The sequence below is a fragment of the Oxyura jamaicensis genome, chromosome 11 (genome assembly GCF_011077185.1).
Source record: "Oxyura jamaicensis isolate SHBP4307 breed ruddy duck chromosome 11, BPBGC_Ojam_1.0, whole genome shotgun sequence".
Classification (NCBI taxonomy): domain Eukaryota; kingdom Metazoa; phylum Chordata; class Aves; order Anseriformes; family Anatidae; genus Oxyura; species Oxyura jamaicensis.
The window spans coordinates 19146700-19160292 of NC_048903.1; the positions used below are offsets into that span (position 1 = coordinate 19146700).

A 13593-nucleotide genomic window follows, 5' to 3' on the forward strand; every position below is an offset into this window, starting at 1 on the left:
ATTGGTAACGGAAGCTTGGTATTTCTGTTGTGTTATAATATTGCTTCCAGTAAAGACGGTACCATCTTTCTATTTCACTAACTGAAAGAGATGTTAATGCACTTTGACAGAAGAATGAAATACAGCTCCGTCCTCTTCAGAAAGCTGTTCAAATAGAGTTAAGCACTGTGTTGCTTTACGAAATTCATTGACACAATACTGCTTAAGATGGAGAGGCAGACCACCCACATTTGTTTAATAGGAAACACATTTGAGTCCTGCTTGATTGCGTGGAGTATGCCGCTTAAATCAGCGTACGTATATTTGTGTATATATATCCATGCACGTAACCCAAACATAATGCCCATTGGGTCAGTTTAAGCAACTTGTAACTTGTCACGTAAAATCCTCTGATCGCAGCAATTCACTACTGTTTCAGTTTCTCATTTGCTTATAATGAAGATTTTGATCTTAATAATGGTGCAGGGTAAAGAACAAATATACCACACTTCTGTCCCATCTTCCATAAATGTCCTCATGCTTTTATGTATCAGAGGAAAGGTAATAAATTGCAACTCAGAGACAAGCTGTTAGCTCTAATATTGCTCACCAGTCGATCTGTTTTATGAGATACTGCAGGCTTTAGTCATTATGCAGAATGTTTTATATAAATAAACATTGCAGTTACTGAAAGTGTATACTATAAATACAGAATGTCTTTAGTATTTTCTTTTTTTAATTATTTTTTCCACTTTAAAGATGCCTTTTGCATTGCTGTATTTTTTCTAAATTATGCCCATTCTTTTATCCCCCCCAGTCCTTCGTAATCTCTCTATACTTGTTTTGCTCTCGGTCTTCCCTTCAGTACTTGTTTATAATTCTGGCTTCACATGTGTCTGACTTCTGAATATCGTACTAGTCGCTACCTGCCAGAATATATAGTATATGTGCAGTGGCTTAAAATGCTGTTGCATGTCGCTGCGACAGAGATAGCCACGAGCCTCAGCTATCAGCAGTCGTTGACACCGCTAGATTGTGGATTCCGTCAGGAGGCAGGTGGAGAACTTCAAGAAAACTTCAAACTTTAAAAAAATTTGTCCTATCTATAGTATTTTATCAGCACTAGAAACTGATGATTTTTTTAAGTTGGATGGTTCTGACTACGTAGCTAATTGTACTTTCAATCGATCTCCTTTGACAGAGCAGCGAACTCAAGAATCCGTCATGCTCTGAATTCCCTGGAGATTGGGGGTAAGAGGAATGGGTTAGTGGTAGTACTCAAGCTAGTAATTTGCTGAGGATTGCTGATGTTTTCTGTTTAACCCATGCCTCTGTTTCTTCATTATATAGCACATTAAGCTTCCAAGTTATAGTATTCTGAAGAGAAGTTGTGTGGTTTGTATCCACATGGATGAGCTAATCCTGTGGTCCCTGGAAATACTTTTTGCCAACATTTTCTTCTCCTAGTAATAAATACTGTGGACTGCAGCAGTCTGGAAATATAAATTCGCTTCAGCCTGTTCCTTTGAGGACTGTGGTGTTATTAGATGCTATAGTGCATTTCTCAACTGCCAGATCATGGCTTAGAGGTAGGACAAACTTCATTTTACAGTTCAAAGGGTTGAGTATATGCAAGCAAGGATTTGCCCAAATCTGCAGCATCATGCCTGCGGCAAAGGGGGAAGCTGAAGCAGGTTCTCCTGAGCTAAGCACTATTCAAAACCTCTACGCTGATCCTCACCAAGTGGACAACATCCATCTGACATTTCGGAAAGGCTGTCTCATGGCTCATTCTGAATTGCGTGGTAGTGGTGGCTGTGTTACGGTGAGAACGTAGGAGGAGAGGAGGAGTTTGCAGAGGTGTTGAACTATCTCATACCTGAAGCAGAGAGCGAGAAGCAGAGTCTGAGAGTTCAGCACATCTTTAAATGAGAAGAAGTGAAAGGAAACAGTGCTGTTATGCTTTTCTTATATCCAAAAAGCATTATTTTTTTTTTTGTACAGAACCCTTAGGAAAGGCCTTGATGCAGCAGTGCCGCTTTTTGCAAACACATTGTCTTCCTGAGAGCTGCAAAAGTCTGGCTTCAGTTCCAAATAGCTGCTGCTTTGTGAATCAATTAAATGCTGCCACATGGAAGGAAGTGATAACCTCTTTTGAGGCTAGGCAAGAAGATAATATGAGAACCCATTGAGTTTATCTCGGCACCGCAGTTCTCATAAATGGCATCAATGCTGGCACTTGCTTACTGACTTTATGTAAGCACTATAATGTAATGCTGGCTGTTGTTTTCTTTTTTCCTGGGTACTCATGTAGATTTCGATTACTTTCCTGGCCAGTTACTTTTTAATATACTGAAGTAAAGGTGGCAATTTTGGGGAAAAAGAAAGAAATTCTTGGCAGGGTGTTTTCTCTCTCCCTCTCACACTTCTCTTGTTGTTCCTGCATTAGAAAAGCAATGAATTTAATTTTCCATTCTTGAACGTAAGCAGCTGCTTAGTCTGTCAGTTGCAGCTGTGACTGCATAGAACTTGATTGTGCATGATGTGTTGTCAAGCATTTGTGAGTTCATAGGCTCTAGAGAAAGAAGAAAACTAAAACATTAGGTCACTTGGACCATCTCTTTATGGCCGAAGCACAATTGTTCCATCCTGTCGATGCTTTTCCACTTTGGCCAGACTCATTTAAAGTACGTGCTGAAGTGCCCTGCTCCTCACTTCTTGAGAGGCAGCTAAACACATTCAGATCGGTCTATGAACATAAAAACTTTCCTCAGTCATTTTACACGTTGCTTCAGGAGGGTGTACTGTAAAAAGGGCCAAACTGTGTAGTTAGTAAGAAAGATGTGCCCAGTGCGAAAGTTCCCCCTACAAATCTGATCATTTAGTCAAATGAGAGCTGTGCTTTTCCTAATGAAAATCAAGGGAGTTTATGTGGATTTCAAAAGCCGTTGTAGATTCATAATAAAAATCCTCAAACCCTGATGTCAGCAAGGATTATAATGTTGGACCATTTGTTATTAGCGTCGAGTGTGATGTCCAGGGATCTTCTCACCACCGCTGTGGATCCATCCAAGCTATGAAGCTACAAGTGGAAAGGAAGATTCTTCGCATCGCAGTTGTACTAATCACTGTTATCTTTGGGCTAATTTCTCCACACTGGAACTCCTCCAGAGTAACAACTGTCTGCAGGACAGTTTCTGCAGCGTGCAGTGGTGCTGTCCCTTTGGATCCGCTTCAGAAGGATGCGGAGCTTCTTCGGTCTCCCCATCTGTACTGGAGGCTGGTGGTTACCCACTGTCACTCAGGCTCAGTCCCTGCGTACATAAGATACCCTAATGAACTTTCAGTGAGCTCCAGACAAGAAATAGCTTTACTATTGAAGGCCTATAAATGACAAAAGTGAACTTTTATGGTGTGGTTTTAGAAGATGTGAAGTCTCTAAGAAAGTATTTGATCCCTGACATTTTGAGAGGAAAAGCAGCTCAGCCACCAAACGCAGATTGATCGGTGCAAGAATTAATGTACATTTGTCTGGAAAGCTCATTGCCGTGTTCAAGGAGAGCTGCGATTTCACAAAGGCTCGTAAACGGAATGCCAGAAAGTCGCAGAGCTTTTCCTTTCCTGCTTTGAACTCTTTTCTTCATTTCGTAAGGGTTAAAAAGTGAAGTGGGGAGATGCCTCGATCCGACTGCAAGTAAAATGTAAATAAATTCCCGCAGCGTTCAGGTTTCTGTGGTGCCAGGCCTTTCCAAACCCACAAGCTCCTTCGGAAGGGGAGAAATTTTCGTTGTTGATTCATAAGTGAGTTTTTCTTGGCGGCACGTGTGGTGGCGTTTGCCATCCAGATGGGATCCTGAGGCACTGCGGCGAGGGCTTATGTAACGGGATGTCTCGGGAAGGGGGATTTTAAAGCAACAACTCTCTTTTTTCCCTCAGTTTTGCCGTGGGTTCTGTCGGATTATACTGTGCTGCTGTGTAAAAGATAAACAGCTGTTTAATCAATTTCTCCTTAACGCTGCGGATATCAGAAATGACCCGACGTGTGATTGTTGGCAGTGGCTCCTTAACACCAGAAACATTTATTTCTACGAAGCATTATTACTTCAAATTGGGTGATTCCATTTGTTTTCAGCATCAGCCTTTGATTTCGAGCAGTCAGTTGATCCCTTGGCAATAAACACATCATTTACCTGGGTACATTCTGTTCCAAGCCCAAATGGTGGCTGATAAACCTTACAGGAGTGGTTTTCCCCAGGAGAGAATAAAAGAAAAAGTCAGATCTCTGCTTGCTCGGTCTGATCATAAATGAATGCTCTGAGATTTTGAACGTGCAAAACTAGAAGGTAAATTCTTCTTGAAGTCTCCAAAGCACGGTGTCCCATATGCACATTTTTAACATGCGGAAGGAAGGTAATAGTCATCGTGAGTGCATGAGGCTTTTTATTTGGAAGGAGATTGTTAGTGGCAGGGTCATTGAACAAGTGCTGGCGTCTTTAAGGTCCTAATCTTTATGAAAAGCCATTTCAGATGAAAATGGTTGTGTAGTCTGTATGGAATGCTGCCATTGCAATTTTTTGCTGTAGAGCTATAGATATATGAAGTATGCGATTTCAGTTTCATACTGGGACCCAAATGTTGCATGAACATATATATTTTGGGAGGAAATGAAACATAGATCTTCTGTCTTTTTTCACGGTGTTTTGTTTTATTTGCTCTGTCTTTGGATTTGCAAAATCTTTTTCAGAGCAAGAAATGTGTTTTCTTTTAAAAATGAGAAAAGAAAAATAGAAGTGAGTGTCATTTATCTGTTATCACACTGGAGTACCTTCCATGCAACTTGTGAGCTGTAGCAAGTCTGTAGTAGATAACAAAGATTTTTCTCAGAGTATAAACCCTCTGATTTGGTCTAGAATTATTTAAGACAGGGTTTGTTAATTCATTTAAGGAGTTATAAGCACTTCATATTCTTGATAATTGCTCTAGTTATTAAATGGTTACATCTATACAGCTGTTAATATTCTGTCGCCATCAGAGAAACGTAATCAGAAAATCCCTAGGGGAATGCCTCATGGTCACCGCTGTAACGCTGCATGGAAATCGCTTCAATAGAAGTGTGCAACCAGGAACATCAAAAATGCTCAGTTCCTGCGGTGTTTAATTCGCTCCCTTCCATTTCACAGCAGATCTCTGCTTCTGCAGTTCTGCTAGCCTTTTGTAGCACTTGGCGCGTGCTGCAGGGGAGTCAGAGATGGAGCAAACATAACAGGCACGGGTAAAAACGCTGCCGTCTCTTGCCAGAGAGGTAAGTTTGATGCTCCACTAGATGGCATTATTCGCATGCTTATGGCAAAGAGTCAGGCTTATTTTGGAGAGTCAAAATAAAACAGGTTCTGCAATTAGGAAGATAAATAGAAATAGACTGGTTGGTTTTGCAGGAAGGTGGGAAGGTGTCTGATTGTAGGACCTCTTCCATTTTAGAAAAGGAATTGCTGGAATTTGCATATGTTAGATGCTTAAAAAATACATATATATTTTTTCTTGAAGCTTCTGATAGGGAATATAGACCTGGATGGTTCTTTTTAATTTGTAGAACAAATGGCATTTAAAACACTTTTTAATTTCATATTTCCACTTTTTCTGGAATTCCTAAAACAAAAACAAACAAACAAACAAAACAAAAAAACATAGCTAAGTTTTCTAAACAAACGTTAGTGAAATATTTTTACAAATTAACTTTTAATAAATTAAAATTAACTCTTTTAATAATTGGATGTTAGTAGATAGCATTCAGGCTTAAATTAGTTATTAGTTCTTTAGAGGAACACAGTGTGTTGAAATATGAGCCAGAGCTGCATGTTAGCATGAAGAAGGTGCTTCCTTTTCTCATGTAAGATTCAGGTTTCAAAATGCTCTAAGTTTTCTTAAAATAAGATATTCTGTCTGCATTTTTACAGAGTAAGAACAGAGAAAGAAATCACATGCCTTTTGGGTTGTACTGCTTAACAAGAAAAGCAAACAAAAACCACCTAAAAAAAAAAGGCAAACAAGAACTAGCCATCTGTATGTTGTTGAGCATGTATTTTACTGAAGCAGAAAGACCTGTAGCAAGCACTTGCAAAAGGTCTCTTGTCTGCAGAAGGCCTCTAATCTGGTATGCTTGAGACAAATGCAAAGATTAAATGTGGTTTCAGCTCTGTCTGCATCCAACAAGCCGTCGGATCTGCAGCTCCAGATTGACGGAGGAAAGTTATAATGATCAAGGCAGGGAACAGTCTACTTTCACTTTAATGTGTTATTTGAGATAGAAATCAACTGTCTCAAATCAGCTGAAATGTTTCTTCAAATGTGATAGACTAATTTGACGTTACTTCTGAAAACGTTCTTGCCTGTTCTTCCAAATGGTTTAGTATCCTAGTTGCACAGAATTGTAATCAGTAGATTGTCTAAACACTGTAATTAGAGTTTTATAAATAGTTGCTGATTGTAGTTTAACAATTCCTCTCTCTTTCTCTAATGGTGGTGCATTAAAATGCACCCTCTTGATCTCAGAATGTATTCCTACCTGGCAGATACTTAATTTGAACTTGGCTTTGTTTTAGCAGCTGAGATGAGAAAAGCTCATTTTTTATTATCAAAAACTCAGAAGTTGTTAGTTTTCCTGAAATAACTAAAACATGCTGCTTTCATTTATACTAGAAATATGTTTTTTATCCTAAAAGGCACCCCGTCCCATTCTTGACCCCTGGGAATTTTATAGTTGTCATAGTTTGGGGCAGTTGGTCCAGGACTGTTTGGGGGTATTGGTAATTGTAAGGTCTCTCTTACTGGGGTTTTGGGGAGTGGGAAGGGGAGGCTGTTAAGCTGATGTCGGTTCAGTCTGCAGAGCTCTATATTGTAGTCCCGCTTCTATTCCAGTTATCTTGTAAAAGCTACGGAAATACAATACTTAAAGTCTGGTTCCTTAATGGGCTGACATATATATTTATACAACCCCACATCACGATGGCATCTGGAAGCCAGCAGAATTATGCTGAGCAATACACTCCTCCAAAGACCGTGTATTTCGGTGTCCCTAATGTTAGTCCTTACTCCCTAAATTGTATAATCACATGCTTACATTTCAAACCAGTGACTTCACTGACAGTTTTTACATCTGGAGTGTTTACCTTGTACATGCCTGCTCTTTAAATGATATCCTTAATGGTATTTAGGAATTTCTGTACTTTCTTGCCATGACCTTTTTAATTTTCTTACCGTAGGTAAACATTTATGGGTATTTGTTGTAAGATTAGCACTTAACACATTTTGTCCTAAAGTTACTGAAGGTGAGCCTCCTCCCATGACCTCTAGCATAGAGTTGAGTTTCTGTTGTCCAGGTAGAAAGGGATTGATTAACGTGTAATTTTGAGGTGGATATATCATTATAACTTAGTTGAAGCGTACGGTAGAATAATCCACTTTTCACGAGATCTTATTTACACAAATCCTCTTAAAGCATATCTTCTGCATCTAGGAAAACGGGGCATTTGTTCTCCCTAAAGCTGACAATTGGAATTTCCTTAAAGTTCAGATTTCACCAGCGCCTAGCAGTTATATTTCAATATCTGACTGTTTAAATTATAGTGGTTGCTGATGAAGGCTTAGCAAACTCTGCCTTAGCTGTGTGTAGTAGAATAGGATTTCACTTGTATCTGAGACTTCTTGGGTGTACCCCGTGGGTATAATTTGTATTGTAAAGGGCACATGCTGTAGTTGCAGATAGTCTGTACACTTCGAGCTGTTTGAAAGGTTTGAATGTAACAGTTAAAGGAAATGTAGAAATAAGATGGAAAACAGGCATTTTTTGGTAGCTGAATTGTTTTTCCCTTCTCCCTCTCTTCCCGTTTTTACCGGCTCCCCCCATCTCTTTTTGGATGTCGATTAGCCTGTGGTATGCAAAGGACTCATCTGGTGACCCGACTGATGGCCACCAAGCACGTGGCACTGGAAAAGCTGCCGAAATTCCGCCATCCCACCTGGTGAAGCATGACCAGTTTTCCACGAGCGAGAATGCTGCTGCCCTCTGCCCCTACATCCCTTTGCCCAGCCCCAAGCACTTTGGGGTTTCAGAGGGGAGCCACCTCCCAGCCGTGGAGATCGTACAGCCCCCTGCCTCCTCCCAGCTGACAGAGGAGTAAACAATTACTCGTTTAAAATTGTTTCAATATGGCCAATGCATGACCATAATTATATTTGAGGATTTGAAGCCCGAAGGCTCGAGAAGGAACTTCAGAGATGCTTAATTTTTTCTCCGCTGTTCAAGTATTTAGTATAGCAGATTTCATTGTCATACGCTGTTTGTTTAATAAAAAGAACTCCAAATGTATGAGCCTTATGTGAAAAAATGTGTTTTATTAGCCAAAACCCCAAATAATCGCCCCTTTTCATGATTAAGTGCAGGCAAAATCCGAAGCCCTTATTTTTCACAATATCTATCTTATTCTTGCCAATTAAAAATGATTCCCTTTATCAGCTTAATCATTTGAATTTGAATTTTGAATGTGACGCCCTCTTGCTTTTTCTGTAGACTTTAAAATTAATGTTGAAGTTGAACGTGGAAAGAACAGTTAACCCAGTCTGTTTGGATTACACATTAATGTAAAGGTCTGTATTGTTACATATTTTTTAGGTTCTCCAGGGGTAACACTTGCGGATAACACTTTCCCATGTCTTTTGAAATGTAACAATAAAAGAGGAAGAATCTCTGCCCTCTCAGTAGAAAGGGCAGCAAAGGGAATTCTGCCAGGTCCATGAACAGAACGATTTACCTTTTAATTTTTCTAAATAAATCTGATTTTCCTGGAGAATGGGAAGCAGCAGGACACGGCAATATCTAAATGCAAGCTGTTGACATGAAGTTTGTTTTTTAGCAGGCTGATACTGAATGCGGTGTAAGATAGAAAATTTCTTGTCTGGTTTTGATATTAGAAATGCCTTCTCTTCCTCCTCAATTTGTTCTTAATTAAATTTCTTTACAAGTTAATGTTTTCTGCGGATTGCTTTGTCTGCTGCCTGACTTTTGACCTTTAAGAAAGAGAGGATTACTTTCTCAGGAACATTGTTTTCACTTTTTCCTTAATTAGTCCTGTTCTTTTCTCTTAAAAAATAATAAAAAATGGGAGAAACAAACATTTTGTACATTAACTGCCCCGAAGTTTGGGAAGGCACGGTCATTTCAAACATCATTGCTGATGATCTCTGTGTTTACACTAGGTCTTCACTGTCTTTCCGGGCTTGTTTTTCTGTGAACCACAAAAAGATTTGTTTTGTGGTGCACAAGGAGCATTCTAGAACTTAGTGCCACAGTTTCTTTTAGCTTTATATGAACTTCAGCAAAAACATAGGCAGAACTAGTGCTGTGTTTCTAATCTAGGGTCTCTGTTTAGTACCATGCACCTGTTACTTTGAATGCTGATTTATTTAATTTTCCTGATGCACACGTGCTTTCCTCCTCAGCTTTTGCTCAATCAGATTAAATGTTGGTTCTTGCAATCCAAAGCGATTTCCTCTGGGTGCATTTTGGATGCTCCGTGTCTCTGTGAATGCTTCGTGCAGACCTTTTTGTCTCCCAGGCTGCTGCTGGTATTTATGTTGCTCATAGAAGTTGCTCAAGCTCTTGCAACCTCTTAAACCGAACTATTTTAAGTCTCTGGTGTGTTTTCGTAGAAAGCTTTTTTTTTTTCTTTTTTTTCTTCAGGAAGAGAGGTTCCCAAAGAAAGCAAGGTTCGGACACTGAGTATTTAAAAACAAGCACATCCTTTGTTTTGGATGTGACCAGCAACCATCCGTTGTCCTAAATAAAAAGATCTCTAAAACACAGCCAGCCATCCTTAGGCGATCTAAATCCTTTGCTTCACTCTTGTAGAAGTGCATCTGTCTTCCAAAGCACCGTTGTCTTTTTGCCAAAGTGCTGAATTATATTGCTGAATGTATTTTAATGTGTTTTTATCAGGGTTGTTCTGTGGCTCACGGGTACTGCGCTGCTTACAAATTACGACGCTTCATGCTGCTTTTGACTAGTAAATGTTCTGAAAAAGTCAAATCTCTTCTCACTGAAGCACTGCTGTCTTCTCCAATAAGGACTTCCCCAAGTTAAAAATCTCCTTGGCAGTATCTTGCTTTATTCCTGCCTTTCAGGCTTCTTTTCTGGCATTTGACAGACTCAGAACGAGCCCCCGAGCTGAAAGTTCTCGTGCATGTGATCAGTTATGGGTAGAAAACAGAATGTCAGCGCACTTATGTTAACGAATATTGTTTGCACATGTTTTTGAGATGGATCTCTCCACCGTAGGTAACTCGTATTTCTAATGGTATGGTGAAGTTTATTCTCAGGACGTGTATGTGCTCCAAAAACACTCCGCTGTCAATAGCATTAGATTTTTCTTCAGCTATCAGTGGACTGTTGTGAAATGTTGCTGCTAAAAACCTGTTAATAGAGTAACGCTTTAGATTATAGTATCGGCTAGATAGATCTCTACATCTGAAACTCATTTAACCTCTATGTCAACTATCATTGTATTTAAGTGCTAATTTTTCATGCCTGATTTGCACATGTGGTTACTGTGATGGAGCATGCCGTTTGGGGGAAGGTCTGTGCAGACAGCAGGCCTGTCGTCTGTACCAGTTTTACGCCTGTGACCACAGGAACAGCTCAGGAGGAATTTCATGAATAGGGGAAAAGAAATACACCTGGCTTTGACAGTCTGTGCCTGATGCCTTGGTTCTCTCTAGGCTAAAATCAGCTCTAAATCTGACTCTACCCCATTTAGTTTGTCCATTATTCCCTCTGCAGTCTCTCCATGAAGGTGGTGGTCTCTCTGTCCACGTTAATTAAATGTGGTCAATAAGTAGAATGCCTTTTCTTGTCTTCCACCCACAGAGCAATTTTTGGATCGTTTTATGTCTCACCTCTGGCACCCATCATTTTTCTCGAGCTCTTGTCCTACAGGCCTTGGGTCTCCTAGTATGAACAGCGCGCTGCACACGAGGCTGTCATGTACCCAGTAATTTATATTGCTATGAATTTGTTTGAATTAAGTGACATCCCCTGGAATATCCCATGGATTACACTGTAATAGTTAAAATTCCTAGCTAGGCTGGCTTTACTGTGAGAGCTTTCTTGGACCTGCAGTCAATTCAGTCACTTTTCTAACGGCAGCATGCAAGATGAAAGCCATTAAAATGTATTTATGAATAAAATATGGACACTTGTTCAAAATAACACAGTCATGCTCTGTGGTTATGTAGGACTCCACAAGTACTTCGTATGTACTGACAGCTGCAATCGTATAAAGAGTTAAAACACAACTATTTTTATTGGACGTTACTGCAAAGATTTATAAACCCATTTCTCTCTGTAGTGCATATTAGTAATAGATTGCACTCGGAGAAATGTGGTCTCAGTATTTACAGTACAGTATGTGCTTTTCCTTTTGCTGACACCCATGGAAAGGAAACTGTTGCACAGCAGCAGATGATAATTTCGGTCGGTTTTCCTCCTTCCTACTCCCACCCTCATTTTGGAGACATAATTCAGGGGTTGTAAAGCAATCTCTAAATAACGTGCCTACTGCCACTTGCCAGTGGGGAATCTTGGGCTTTTAAAAGAGTTTTTGAATTGGCTTTTTGATGCTAGTGCTTTCCTCCTCTATGTTCTAATTGCTCTTGGAACAAATCTCTAGTAAAATAACGTAGAGCATCAGAAAACAGGTGATTGAAAAATGATTAAGACTTAAGAGATGCAGCATTCCTCTTGCCTACGTTAGATCAGTTACCTGGGAATTTCAGATTCTGAGGACTCTCAGCTCGGTTGAAGTGCAGAGCTCTTAGTTTGTGGAAGCCTGGCATTCTGCTGCCCTAAGCTTCAAATCTGTTGTCCTACGTGAGCAGCCTGTATCCTGTTCAAAGGACTATACGACAGCTTAAGCGTGCGTTTAACTGTTTCGCTGAAGTACTTCACGATCCTATCTGAGAGTAAATTTGCAAACCCAGTAGGTTGAAAAGATGATTTTATTTTGCAGTGTACAGAAAGCATTTGATAAAAAAGGAATACTAGAATCTTAAGGGGTCCTTCAAGCACAGCCAAGTAGAGTAAAAACAAATATTGCAGCTTTGGATTGATTTTTAACTGCTTTATCGCAGATCTAAATCTGAAAAGCTTAAAAGTAATGGAATTGTAAAGACTGTTGAATGTTTGGATAGTTCTAGTTTACTTCACAGTTCGAACCTTTGGATTTAATTTTTTTGATTTTTTTTTTTTTCTGTAGTCCTGAGAATCACAAATTTCTCTTAATACAGTCAAATGTCCTCAACTCTAAGTGCTTTAAAGAAAATATAAACCACTGTAAGGCTTACAATAAAATGGTAAAAGCCTCTAGCAGTACGAGGAGTGCCTTGAAACAGCTATCAGTGTACGACATACTTCCTTCTCAATTTTAAACCATTTGCCCAGATGTTGAAGTGAGTATTGTTTGGACCCAAAATCGTAGCTTTGCTCCATTTCTTGTACAATTAGGCTTCCACTTTGATTGCAGGGGTTGCAGACACTAATGAACCAGGTTTGAGTTGGCAGCGGGACTTGATCTGCATGAGCTTTGTTTCAAAATACTCAAGCAGTTCAACTCACAAGTCAACATTATTTTTTAATAACAGCTTGGCAACTTAGCACTGAATGCTGGAAAGTGCAGAATGTGGCTCTTTACATGGCCTAAGAGTAGTAGCAACATTTTCAGAAGATTTGAATTTTGTGCTGTGTTTTTGTTGGATTCTGATTAATCTTGCGCTGAGCTTTAAGAGTTTGTTTTATATGAAGCTTTATGTGGCGTCGTACTTATGCATAAATATCACGGGCACTACCAGCAATCAGTAAAACTTTATCCAGTTTTGGTTTAGGAGGGCTGGATCCTTCTGTTTCAGTGTTGCTCATCTGAAATATAAAAGTGCACTTTCCTTGGACAGAGTAGATTGGGAAGTCTCATGGTGGTGACACTTCTAAATACACAATTGTGTACATACGTATGATTAATTTTGTGAATAGTTGTTGAAATCTCACCGCTGTATAGCTATGGCATATTTCTTAATGTCACTGTATTTCTGTAGGCAGAGCTGCTCTGCTATTTTGTTTACCTTGTGTGTGTGACTGTGTACGTCATCCATGCATTTTCCTGAAAATACAGACTTGTGCTAGTTGCCATCCCTTTGTGTTTCTCTCTATTTATAGGTCATCTATTTTATAAATTCGGAATCACAGAATCTGACTGGTATCGAATCAAGCAAAGCATAGACTCCAAATGCCGAACAGCCTGGAGGCGGAAGCAGCGAGGTCAGAGTCTTGCCGTGAAAAGCTTCTCCAGGCGAACACCTTCGTCGTCATCTTACGGTGGTTCAGGTAAAAAAATAAAAATAAATAATGAAGTTTCCAGAGACATGGAAACTTAGAGTAATAATGCCATTTGTTTTCCAATATACTTTGCAACAATTTTTATCTTAAGCTATAGTTACAACAGGTGCATGTTGTGCCCACAGACTCAAATATTTTTATGTGAAAAATGTAAATGGAGAAACCCACACTTCCAA

The 13593-nt window shown here is 39.6% G+C and overlaps 1 protein-coding gene across 4 annotated transcripts in view; it reads left to right on the top strand.

The window, feature by feature from the left end:
* Positions 1-13593, top strand: part of BANP (BTG3 associated nuclear protein) — a 144405-nt gene that overhangs the window by 50581 nt on the left and 80231 nt on the right. For all 4 annotated transcript variants that reach the window (XM_035336871.1, XM_035336870.1, XM_035336872.1 and 1 more), the window contains exon 8: positions 13238-13405. In XM_035336871.1, the coding sequence (XP_035192762.1) occupies positions 13238-13405 (168 nt within the window). The remainder of the gene's footprint in view (positions 1-13237; positions 13406-13593) is intronic.